Consider the following 13,910-nt stretch of genomic DNA (forward strand, 5'->3'; position numbering starts at 1 on the left):
TCCTCTATATGCATTTCAAAATAATTAAATTCCATGTTAGAAGAATATTAAAACCCTCAAAGCGTGGTTTCAAGCGCTAGGAATGGAAAATTACAAAAATAATATTTGACCATTGTTTCCTAGACACCATGATATCGCTAACATTATATGTTTCTTAAATAGCTTTCCTTATAAGCTTCCAAATAGCTTTCTTGCTTTTGTCTCGTGAATTTGTCTGATTGAACTTCTGAAATACATGTGCGATAGGTTATCATATTTTATAAACTGTTTCTCCTGCAAATGCAACTTGTATAGTGCTGCTACCAGCGTGTACTAAGGTAGAATTTCAAACTAAGAAATAACGAACTGTTCGTGCATCGACAAATTCTTCATACAACGAGCTCATCCAAGCGTTACCTTGGAGGCTGCCCAAGCGTTAGGTTACACTGTTACACCAATTTTCATGAGCAATCTCGCGTGAGACACGCGAGTTCTTTGCCATTTACGAACTATGATGGATACGTACAATGACACTAAAAAGTATGTGTACGTATTGGATTGTAACATAAATAAGTTTGGATAAACTCAATATATTTATTGACGGAACTTATTATTGTTACAATCCAATATTATTAACGAACACGTGCATTTATATAAGAAATAGAGAGAAAGATTAAAAATATGGAAGAAAGCTGGAAACAAAAGAGGTTGAATCCTGTAATCAGTGAGAGTTCGGAAAAACAAGGAGAAAAGCAAGCAATCGATCTTTGGTATAAACGTGGCTGACGTTATGAACCACGTTAAGAGCAAACAATTTATTATGCAAACTACGACTAGGTTTCGATTACGCGATATATCGAGAACGATTAGCAAGCCGAAAATACGTCGAATGACCCGATCGATCAGAGAACAATTTGTATCAATGAAAAGAAGATTATCTTGACGGGTGGTTATCTGGACGACCATGAGAGGTCTTCTCAGCTGCGACAGGAGAATCTCGCTAGCGTAGTTGCTGACACAGATCGGCACAAAGCGGCGGGGCTTCCTTTATCCAATTACCAGACAAGCTTTCTTTTTATTATCCGGCCGGCCCTTTCTCATACTGTAAAATATGTACGACTGACACTTGATACACATTGACTGCAATCTATACAGGACGATGAATAGCAACGCGACATTGAAACTGGGATATCTCAATGAATTCTCATCCCTTAACTACAAATCTTTTTTTAAATTGTATGGATGAAGACTTGGAAGAATGTAAATTTAGCAAGAATGCAGATTAAAATATAATTCTAGGATTTGCTTTATTTTCCTAATTTCCTATTTTGAATTATTTAGATGGAATAAAAGATGAATGACCATAGAAAACAAATGGATAGTCGAAGAGACGTGTTCTAGCTTTCTAATAGATCGATTAAATTTCTCGTATCGTGTTATATTTTTAGATGTAATAGAAAATGAATGGTCATAAAAGAATTATAGCAGATGCAGAAATGTGCCTGGATAACCGATTTAGTTAATGTATGTACATCGAATATATATTAGTAGACAGATATATACATTTAATTGTAAAGTAACGGTTTAACAGATCACGAGAAAACTAACTTCCTGTCGTTTTTACTTCTGGACTTAATCATTCTTAATAAGAGGATACTTGGATCGAATATAAATAACCTGCTTCCCGTCATCACATGTAACAATATCAATCGTATAATGAGATATATATTGCAAGATTTTGCAATATACAGTAGCGGACAAAAGTTTAAGACGATGATTTGTAAACCGGATTACAAACATCTTATACGCATATTGTTCTTCTATTCGGTTTGTCTCTTTGGAATAACGTAGCTGTATGTTTGACCTTCGTAACCTCAGACAGTCAGTTGTTAAATACAAACAATGTAGGAGTTACAACAGTTAGTTACCGCCTAGCACTTGGAAACAGTGGACATTAGTTTAAGACGATCTGTGTAAAACGTGAGTACGAGTACAGTTTTTGAACATTTTGATTCTGGAATGTCAAAATCATTGTTTAGTGTACCTTTTATTGCTTAAAATTCATTTAGGTAGGAACAGACTATGGGTAAATCAAAGAATTTACTTGAAAACGAAAGGGAACAAATCGTAAGGCTGCGAAAGCAAAGTAAAACCTTCACCGAAATAGCAAATATAGTGAACAGGTCAGAAACAGCTTGTAAACAAGCTTGGTATAAATGTTTAAAGACAGGCATGTATTGCGATCAACCGAAAAACGGAAGACCACGGAAAACAACACCGAAAATGGATCGCCGGATTCATCGATTGAGCGAAAAGGATCGTTTTCGTAGTGCAAATAATATTGCTGCGGAGATAAACTATGAAAACGATACACAAATTAGTGCTAGAACTGTTAGGAGAAGATTAGAAGACTTTAACTTAAGAGGACGAAAACCCCAAAAGAAACCACTGCTGAGTTCTAGGAATCGAAAAAGACGACTTGCATTTGCTAAAGCTCATAAGCATTGGACAAGTGAAGATTGGCAAAAGGTATTGTTTTCTGACGAATCGAAATTCAATCGCGTCTGTTCTGACGGGATACGGTACGTTAGACGTCGAATTGGCGAAAGTTTGAAAACACAGTGCGTTTTAAAAACTCTTAAACATGGTGGTGGCAACGTTATGGTGTGGGCGTGTTTTTCTCGAAGCGGCCCTGGTCCGATATGTCGTATCAATGGAATTATGGACCGTTTTCAATACAAGGACATACTCAAGAACACAATGTTACCTTTTGCACGCAACAATATGAGTGATGATTTTATTTTTCAAAATGATAATGATCCGAAGCACACGGCTCGGGTTGTGAAACAGTTTTTTCAAGAAGAAAATATCACCGTGCTGCCGTGGCCGTCGCAATCACCAGACATTAACCCAATCGAGAATTTGTGAAGCATCATAAAAAAGACAGTACAAGGTTATAAACCGAAAAATTTAAATGAACTTTACTCTACGATTGAAACAGCCTGGAATAATATTACGGTAGATTAATATAAAAAATTAATAGATTCTATGCCAAGAAGATGTACCGAAGGGATAAGAAATAACGGATATTGAACAAAATATTGAATTTAAACAAAAATTGTGTATATTTTTTAACCAAAAATTAATATTTTTTGTATAGTCTTAAACTTTTGACCGACGAAATATTATACAGATTTCGTTCCTTTTTTATAACTTAGCTATTGAGCAAAATATCAAAATGAAATTTTTTTTCTAAGTGTACAAACAAATGTACAATTAGTTAATACCAAAAGTAGAACACCGTATTTATATTTTTTATGGAAAGTAAATCAATTATTTATTTCTTCCATTTCGTCTTAAACTTTTGTCCGCTACTGTAATTGTCATCTCCTGAATAAATCTTTAAAAAAAGAAGAGAATAAGACTATTAATTCTCTATTATTCCTGATATATCTAGTATTTTCTTGCTTAAATTTTTCAACGAACAATGGCAATAAATTTCATTTAACTTTTCAATATTCGCATTCATCGAATCTCCTCTATTTCAGCTATAAATACCACCACTGAGAATAATCGCGAAATTTTCACAAGGTCTTTAAGCGCTCGTGTACGCCACATCTGTCGTGATTCTCTATCTTCTTTGTTGACACTCGCTCCGTCCACTCCCAATTGATCATCGTCAATTCGAAATATGAAAGCACGCGTGGTCATCAAAAGAAGCACGGTTTTGCATCGTGACGCTGCTCGATTGAGTGCACGTGGAAAATTAGATTGAATATCCCCGAGAAAGAACCTATGAACCGCCTCATCGAGTTGTAGTTAAATGGTAACGGGTATTTCGTAAGCTGTGCTCCCGGACCAAGGGCGCTCGCATGATCGACGATCGTGAGAAAAGACGCAGCGGAGAAATCGTTTCCGTCCGTTTTTCCAACGCGCTTCACGGCCAAGAATTAATGAGACTCTCTGCACGCGCGGATCTCGTGTCTGTGAATGGAATCTTCGTGGTGAAGTCAACGATGGATGATATTCTTTTTTCAACTATCGGATTTCTGCTATCTACAGGGATATTCTCTCAATGTGAGTAGAATAGGAATGATGTCGCGTAACTTTCCAGTAGAAATGTTCGAAATTATTGCAATATGATAATTACTTCAGAGTTACCACCTCGAAATTTTTAAGAATTTGTAAGATTTTTCAATTTCATGATCGCAATTTTTTTACAAGTAGTTTATGATCCGACTATGGATTTTTAAATTTGCAAAAACGTAACGTACCGAAACTACATGAAACTTCCAAGGCAAAATATTTTATTACAGTATTTAGAATGTGAATCAAATTTATACCTAAGTCCCATTTCTTTCGTTACTTCCATAAAAATACGAATTTACATAAAAATCCGCAGCCTAGTTATAACTTCGATACACATATATATATTTTATCGCAATCGTTGATTAAAGTTTTTTACACCAAGAAATTAATAAGAATTTTGTAGAACTAATCAGGAGTTTAAATCAATTTGTGAAGATATATGTCGGAGATTGTTAAAGCAACTCTCACTTGATGAACTTCTGATCGCTCACGAATGCGCCTTCCGCGTGCAATCATTCATCATTCGAGATGTACATAGCAATTACTTTTTGGAACGGAACGAAGGTAAGGTGTTTCATAAGTGTATTTTAAGGACTGCATGGAATTCAAAGAATAATCCCCTTCGTTTCATTCTTCTTTTTTTTTAAATTGCAGAGTTTCAGTAGCAACTACTATAGACGTGTTATTACGTAAATCTTCTACGATGCAAACAACCAGACATTAATTATTGATGAATAGGAATTTAATGAAAACCATGTTTGTGACGATTAGAGATCTCCTATGAATGACAATAAATACAGACCTATTAATTCTGTTATGAAAGTTGATTTGATGAAATTAAAGACATACATATAATTAAAAAGTTGTATAACACGTATTGTATGAAAGTACACACCGTATACCATAAATTATGTGATGAACTAGATTATACATTGCATAGTATACAATATACTGTGCTATAAGGCATATATATGTATCATACATCAAACTAAATATATAAGAAGTAATATGTATTTTTATGAAAATAATGAAGAGATTCTTAATGTTTAGAATCAAGTGTTTTGCGCGTTGAAACATTCAAACTATACAGATACTTTCACCCTAGCGTTCATTTATGGAGCAGCAGTGTGAAAAGAGACGGTAGCTACATTTTCATACGCGCCATGTGTCGACCATAATTAAATCCTAATTACTGGAGCCAGACTTAATTTGATTTGACGCTAAAAAAAAAAAGAAAAAAGAAAACCTGGATAGTGTCGATAACCGTACATGTAAGGTCTTTGATCTTGGTTGACATAGTTTCCATTGAAATGTCGTGGAATGCGTCACGCGTGTCTGCCGACACTTTTACAGATTAAAATAAGAATTGTTGAGGCCGAACACCATGAATAAATGCACATAAATTTTCTTTCGTTTAAAAGTATCGTTGAAGCGGTATATATATACTTTAATATCTATCAATTGATTTTGCAATTTAATACAATATGATTTTAATTAATGTGTGCTAATGGACGTTATAGCAAGCTTGTAACTAATGTAGCGGAACACCTATAAAATAATTTATAAGCACGATTAATGATTAAAATACAAGGAATATTTTATTTCTGTCTACATTATTCCTTATTTGTAATTGATCTGGTTTATAATGCGAAGGAAATTACATTTGCTATTTCAAATAGATTTGCTATGCAAATGGCAGCGGTCGAGGGCAGAAATATTTCAGAGGAATCCATCTAAAAATGTATGGCACTCAATGGGTCTAATTATATGCAGACAGCTTGTCTCTCCCAAACGTTGCACGAATATCCAAGCTTTCACTTGTGTTATTTAAATACCAGGATCATACTTTTCCAAGTTGCTAGATCTGTCGACTCACGATTTTTTCCATTACTACCAAAACGATTATCTTACATTCATTGAATTAATTACTTAGAAATTAGCGAGTTGCTTGCTGAACAATGTTTTCTGCTAATCTGCCAAAAATACTACAATTTCTGTAAACATGTTAGAAAATCCCTACATATATCCTATGTGCAATAGCAAATGTGCTATTCTGAAATGTGCATCAATCAAACTTTATCAAAACAAACTTACCTAAGCAAATATACTGAATATACATCATAAAACAAAATAAGATGCAAATGTTTTTCATTTGGTGATTTATTCTTACTCCTAGTTCCAATAAAAGTGTGCAAGTATCAGATAAATTTAGTTTAAATGTTACATACAAGAAAGAATATTTCACTTCCTGCTTCTGGATAAAAGCATACAGTGCTGGCTATAAGTATACAGTGCTGGCTGTAAGTACCAGAACTCTTGCAGAACTCTTGCTTTCCATTATTTTTGTTTTCTAAATATTTTATTATAATAATATAACAAAATATAAAATTGCAATAATATAAATACAATCTACGTTATAATGTAAAATACTAAATATTTGTCAAAGTAGATACAACGAGTAGGTATCCTGATATTTATAGCTAAGAGTACAATGTAAATGTTTTATAATAAGACACCTAGCAAGACACCTCTTATAAGATAACTATGAAAAGATAGTAGCGTAAGAACGCATAGAGTACCTCGTGCACGTACGCATACACCGTGAAACAGCAATAAAGGGAGAAGAGAAAGAATGCAACGTATCTGTCTACGTGACCAAATTAACATTAAGTCCGAAACAAGCAGTCAAGTCGACGGAACAGGTAACATAATACCTACGAGCGAGCAGTGAACAAACTGTTACGCCTTATTATCGACACTTTGTTGCAGAAAGTACTGTAATCACTCTAACACGATTACGCGTTAATGAGCACGTTTTTGTGGCAACCACCGGATCCATAGACGGAAAAACTGGTTTGAAACTGTGTTGTGGATATTCATTGAGACACTCTGTTTCTTCTCGTCCTACTATCACCTTCTCCTGTCGTTGTCATCGAGAATTCAAAGAATCGTGAAAGCAGAGATACTGGTACGTGATCGAAATGCCATAACTTTGGCACGAGACTCCTGGATACCGGCAAAATTCGTGACGGAACTCGGATACAAGTCGATCGAGCGTCTCCTCTAGCTTATCGCACATTTACTAAATTCTGGTTCTTACTGGAATTATGTGGAGAAATCCGGCCGGATGTTTTCAACTAGCATGTTGCATCGGTGCAATATTTAGATTTGAAAGTGACATTTTACATAAAGATTAGACCTTTCAGGCAATTGCATTCTAATAATCTATTTATCAAGTAAACGATAGATATTTCTAGTTTTGGTAAAACTAGTGATAAATTTTAATCCATTGTGTATTTTGTAAAAAAATTATTAGGGAAAATGTATTTCTATTATTAATTATAAGACTGCGGACTTTTTTTTTAGCATTTATGGGAAATTCTAAGGTGCAAAAATGCACAGAATATGTATAATGTAGAAAAATATATATCTGAAATATGGCACTGAATATTGAATAGCTAAAACAATTTTCTATCTGCGTTCCATTTTTTAATTATATGGACAAAATAATTGAGGATTTTTCCAGAAAATTCCACAAAACCCATAGAAATGAAGAGTTAAGTAAATTGCACTAAAAATGTTAGTTATAGTTTTCAATATTAACTAACTTTTATTACAATTTTATTGTTTTTATATTTACCGAATAAATGGAAATTCCATAATAATTAAATTATTGGATTAGAAAATACAGATCTGTTATACGTTTACCATAGATCTGTAAGCTGGTTTTTTCAGATTGTAGCTCCTTTGAACAACAGAAATACATTCTTCCTTTTCTAAAATAGAAGTTTTCTTTAAAGCCCTACAAACGTTCAATTCTGGAAGAGTTAAATAAAGAATAATGAATCTTTTATGTGGACAGAATTTTACAGAAAAATCTGGTGTATGCCAATACCTCTGTTCGTCATTGTACCTAACATGAAGATACCTCTAGTAACTTTTGCGAGCACAATTTGCAGAATGCAGGCTGTAGAATGTTGAGTGTGGAATGCAAAACGTGGAATGTGGAATGTGAAAGATGAAATGACAAGATACGAACTGCAGAAACATTAAGGCTGTTGGAAAATTCATGTGGTCACGTAAAATGCATTTCTTATTCGACACTATAAAACTAACTTCGATCGTTTCTTTTTTAATGAAAAGATTACTTGGCTGTATAAATATAAAATAAAATGTTAATATGTACATAACAAGCTTCGCGTGAGCAGTCAAAGTAAATAACATTTATTTTCTTCTTAACGATGCAATCTTAGAATTTTCTATCGGTCATCTGTTTCTTCGTTTGTAAATTCGAGAGTAAAATTCTTACAGCACGAAACTAAAAAGAATTGTTCGCTGCAAAGAATTGAAGAAGAAAATAGAAGTAAATATAGGACTTCTAAACTTATCGTTTACCTATATTGCTGGTCTGTAATATTTTTGAATTTTTTCATAACTTATCTTTCATTCTATATTTTTATTACGGTTAGGTATCTTATGTCTGATCTTAATATTTGTATTTTTATTTAAATTATAAAACGAGTATCTATTATTTTGTTTGAATAGTAAGAAAAATATATTGCTAGAGAAATTGGAATAATTGCTGTGTAAGACGATTAAGAAAGTGTTTTAGAACATATTGTTAATTAATTGAAAATTTAATTCTGTCTCTAATCGATAAATAATTTTGACGTTAATTTTCGTACAAACACTCCGATGTCATTTAAATTTAAACGAATCATGGAATTCCTAACTGTTGTCAAGAACCTGTCCTATTTCTATTTTCTAACCTTCCATAAATTATAAACCGCGAGGTTTCTTAGATTATTAGTAAATACCTGTGGAAAATATTATTGTGGCAGATCAACTGCCTAGTGTAGCTAACATATAGATTCAAAATAAAAAACTTTACTACATTCTACATTAATATCCTGTCCTTTTCCCGGCAAATGCTGAATTAGAAAAAACTAATTTCTTACGCAAATGAATAGCTTGAACTATTCAAATAGAATGTAACGCATAAAGATCACATTAATAAAATAGAAATTAGCATTGTCGTAAGTTCTAGAATAGATAAAGGGTTCAAAATGAATAAATTTCACAAAACGTCCGCTAGGGGCGACAGTGGTAGTGAGCGGTTCCGATCAAGAAATAATTACGTCAAACTCCATTCAGACGTGTTTAGTACTTTACGTAACTTTCACTACCGCGTACAAAGCAGACGTGAGAATGCAGCGATATTCTTAAACGTTTAAGAACCATCCAATCTGCGTCATATGTAAGAAATAACACAACAGAAGTAAAAAGCATCTGCATTAATAAAACCGATATTTTTTACGGAATAATTGGAACACGGTCATTCGACGAACCGAACGTTGGCAAAGAGCTGGGATTCTTGCTCGTTTGTTCGTTGTTGTAAATTTAGATCCACGGTACGCCTGGTTCCACGAACGTAAGCCTTACCAACGACGACAGACGGAAACGAGAGAAAAAAGGAAAACAGCCTCCAGGCTAGCGAACATCCTATGTCGCGCATACGATTAGTCGTAAAAGATGAATAATCTCCTGATAAGCCGATAAGAATAAATAACGGACATGAGATTAAGACCACTACTATAGAACTAGATATATTCGTGGCGAAATATCAATAATGACTGACGTCGTGATAATGTTTGATCGAATTTCTGAATAGGAAAAAACACATTCTCTCTTCCGGTATAAATTATCCCCACCTTTGTGTGCTACTATCATGGTCCAGATAATGAAGAATCGTGCCAGGAATTTCAAGGTAGTAATTTGACTATGACATACATCTCGATTTACCTGTGTAAGATCTGGTAAAATACGATATAATGATTTTATTTATTAGGGAAACGTTTAAATTATTTTTTAAATTGAAAACAGATATGATTTTCTGTTACTAATCTGACTATGAAACACGTTCCACTGTGTTTGTTAAGGATCTGAGAAAAATTAACTAACACTAAATTAAAGATTTTCTATATAAAATTTGAATGATAATGATATGAAAATTATACTGATTGTATAGGGATAATTAAAAGATTAATGTGGTACATGAGAAGATGAGATTGACACGTTTGTTGAGAAATAGGGCGAATCATGGTCATACAAGAAATGATAGACACCGTTTTAGAAAGTAAGAAGGAAGAGCAAGGAGAAAAAATGGGCTAAAGAAACTGCGGAGAAAACGGGAAAATTAAACACGTAATGTCTCCTTTTGTCTTTGCCCATACTCCATTTCAGATAATCTCTTGTGGATTTTAAAATGAATCGATGTAATATTTACATCAAGATATTATATACAAAAATAGTATAAATAAAAGTTTAATAATTTCAAAAATTTAATGATATATGAATTTAGTAACTTAAAAATGAATTTATATGCATCAAGTAATAGATAATAATTAAGGAATAAATTATTATTACCGACAGTTCTTCTTCAATTTAATCGAAGATACAATACAATCATCAACATGATAAGTACATAGCAAATTATTTCAATCTATTCCCCATTCACAATAAGATAAACAAAGAATAACTTCATAATTCCCATAGTACATATCTCTATACAAGATCATTAAATTATCTCCTATAACAACAAACTTCCTAGAACTCTTCATTATCTAGCACTAAATGCGCATTTGTTTTTAGTAAATTTCAAATGAGAATTAATAAACATTGAATATTTCATTTCCATAATTACCTGTTAGAATACACAGATACATACCTAGATATACATACATACATACATACACACATATATATATATGTATCAGATCTTACAAAATTTTCTAGGCATTATATTTTAACATTTTTTTTCAATGATATATATATATATGATATATATATATGATATATATATCATTGAAAAAAAATGTTAAAATATAATGCCTAGAAAATTTTGTAAGATCTTGACCTGCGCTTTCTATATTTTTCCTAGACCAAAAATACCCCTATACGATACAAAGAAGAAAGAAGGAAAGACTTAGTACGACCGTACTCACCAAATAGCACGCATCGCATTAATTCATGCTATCTATTTTAGGTTTGTTTTTTACTTTCATATAGAGTTTATTTAATCTACAGCGTGTTTAAAAGTATATAAAGATATTTATTATGCACTGTAGTTTGTTCTGCGTCGTATATTTTGTATTGCACATTTTATTTCATATAGTACGCTATTATTGCTATGATATTGCATTATTAATAAATTGGTTAGCATATTTTCGCATGTATTAGAAATTTAAATTAAGTACAGGTACAGAGTACATACAGCATGCAAAGATATACAAAATATCAAAAGTGAGGTTACAGTATTTCAAGGATAAAATAAATCGATATTTAAGTCCTACTCATTCATAAATCAGTCGTATTCATAAATATACAATTTACTTGTACTCATAGGATATTAACATAATTTGTATAATCATCCTCATGTTAATAAATAAACAATAATACCTAATAAATACATATTCTCATCCAATAAATCTTTTAAATATTAATTAAGTAATAAACCAGGCCATGATCTTACAATTTACATAAAGAAAGTAAAATATTGGGAAAAAAGGAACGAAACAAAAAACCGATTCTTACGGCTTTGTATTAATAAAATATTAATATAACTGGTACTATCATCCCCACATTAACAAATAAGCATTAAAACTTAATATTATCCAAAAATCCAATAAACTTTCTAAATATCGAATGTTTTCAACTTCATAAGTCAGACCACGATCTTAAAATTTACACAAATAAATTAAGAAACAGAAGCTAAGAGAATGGAACAAAAAAACCGATTTTTACGACCTCGCAATAAAAAATCAGACTGTGAATGGTTTCTTGATCTACTCACTGTAGGCTTTTTGCCAATAGCGCTTGCATCGCTGTAGGATGTAACCTTCATGTAAGGACTGGAAGCGGATATCGGCACAGTAATCATTTTTCCGCCCTTTGCTTCTCCACCTTCCTAGCATTCGACGGCCGAAAAAATCGAACGTAAACCCAGTCACCACGTTCACCGCGGTTGCTTTCCCTCAAACCGAAGATTTGGCACCTTTTCAGGAACACTTCCGGTGACACGACTTTTCTGGGGAGAACGATGCACAGTCCCCTTCCGGGACGATGACAAAGCGACGCTATTCGAGCGAGTTTATTACGCTTCTCTAATTTCACGTTGATCTGCCAGCAGCTGGACGCAAGCAAGTAATCACTGACTCTGATTTATCGTCGAAAGTTTTGTTCATTCACCTGTGACGTTTACTCGAATAAATTTTCTGTTAAATGACGAAAGCACGATTTTGCGTCTATAGAGATCGTCAAAAATAATTTCAGAAGTTTCTTGCGAAGTTTGGTATACGTCGCCACTAAGTAGAAAATGATTTATTTTCAACCGAACTTGTGCGTCTCCTTTCAAGGCTGTTCACAATCGTAGACTCGTTTCTCCTTCAACGAGTTATATATCACCGAATTCGATCTCGAAATTTCTACGGCAAAGTATTTATAATTGAACTACAAATATTTGCAGTTCTTTTTTAACACTTTTATAGTACATCGAAAGACGCGGGAAATTTAAATCTTTCGCCAAGTTCAATGTTCCAATTGGAAGCCGTTGAAATAATCTTTCTATTTATTCGACGCAATTTCGACTGATTAATCAATATTAGTTCCTCGATTTCAATGTTCGAGTAATGTTTAAGTACTTTAAAATATTATATATGATTTCATTTAATGTCACTCACACATATTTTTAATGAGAGCTCGCTATGCGAACCGCCGCGTCTCAAGACAGGCATTGCACTGATCTAATCGTGGATTAGCGTGCGAACTTTTCTAGCAGAACGAAACGACGTTGTTTTCGAGTTGACGGAACTTCTTGCTTCGGAACTAGTAACACCTTTACCGACGGACGAGCAAACATCGACTGACGCGTAGCGCACTTCGCCGCCTAAGGCCTAAAGGCCTAAACAGACGAATGGACCTCCCATTGGTTGTCGCGCGCTTCCAGGTAACACACATGGATTATACTCATGAAAAACACCGTTAAAAGGGTTGTCGTCATAATTGATTCTCGAACATTTGTTATCAAATATTTTCTGTCGATATTAATTTATTAAGCTCATAACGTTTATTGCTTCACATTGTTTACCCTCTATAGATGTTGTCTTCATTTTTCAGACGTCATTTGTTATCACAGGGTATATTATAACATAGTTTACTTTATAAAGATAATCGTCATTAACTTATAAGACATATTTTGTAACTAAAATTTGAAGTTAGTAACAAGATGTCAGTCGAAAAATAATGTAATTTTGCAATCTTAAATGTACTTTGTTATGAATGGATCCAATTGCAGGATGCACTTATGTAATGCTGAATCAATAACGATGATCGAAGGTTACTTCTACATATATTTCTGTTTTCTCCGTGACAAGTAGTAGCTAGTATGCCACACTTGGTAGTCAAGTGTGAGAGGTTTTTAATAATTCATTACTCCCGCGTAGACACCATTGTAAGTTTGTTAAATCATGGATGAAATCACGATGATTACAATTATAATATAAACCTTCATTGGAAGAAAGGATCATCCGTTAATTACTACCTTAAAGTCTGCGTTGAATGCGAATTCATTTTCATATAATATATTGCATTTATACATTTGATTTCACCTTGATAGATTTACGCATCTCTTCCAGAAAATATACTTAATTACTTAAATTTATATATAATAAATACTTAAACTTAAAATAAAGCATGTGTAATTTCAAGGACATCTATGAACAAACATTTTTCCTTTTTGCGCGCAAATGTGAAATATTATTATATAAGTCGGTCGTTTCAAAATG

The 13,910-nt window shown here is 33.1% G+C and overlaps 1 protein-coding gene and 2 long non-coding RNA genes across 6 annotated transcripts in view; 2 read left to right on the forward strand and 1 right to left on the reverse strand.

Moving 5' to 3' along the window:
- Positions 1-13,910, reverse strand: part of LOC132905033 (TBC1 domain family member 1) — a 39,258-nt gene that overhangs the window by 8,654 nt on the left and 16,694 nt on the right. For 2 of the 4 annotated variants that reach the window (XM_060955949.1, XM_060955948.1), the window contains exon 1: positions 11,921-12,990. The exons of the other annotated variants lie outside the window; for them this stretch is intronic. In XM_060955949.1, the coding sequence (XP_060811932.1) occupies positions 11,921-12,007 (87 nt within the window). In that variant the 5' untranslated portion in view covers positions 12,008-12,990. Of the gene's footprint in view, positions 1-11,920; positions 12,991-13,910 lie in introns of those variants that run through there. 4 annotated transcript variants of the gene reach the window in all.
- On the forward strand, positions 4,291-6,219 carry LOC132905048 (uncharacterized). The gene is made up of 2 exons (XR_009657726.1): positions 4,291-4,632; positions 4,723-6,219. It is a non-coding gene; the product is annotated as an uncharacterized LOC132905048 (long non-coding RNA).
- On the forward strand, positions 9,219-10,390 carry LOC132905044 (uncharacterized). The gene is made up of 2 exons (XR_009657724.1): positions 9,219-9,835; positions 10,097-10,390. It is a non-coding gene; the product is annotated as an uncharacterized LOC132905044 (long non-coding RNA).

This window comes from Bombus pascuorum, chromosome 3 (assembly GCF_905332965.1).
Source record: "Bombus pascuorum chromosome 3, iyBomPasc1.1, whole genome shotgun sequence".
NCBI classification, from domain to species: domain Eukaryota; kingdom Metazoa; phylum Arthropoda; class Insecta; order Hymenoptera; family Apidae; genus Bombus; species Bombus pascuorum.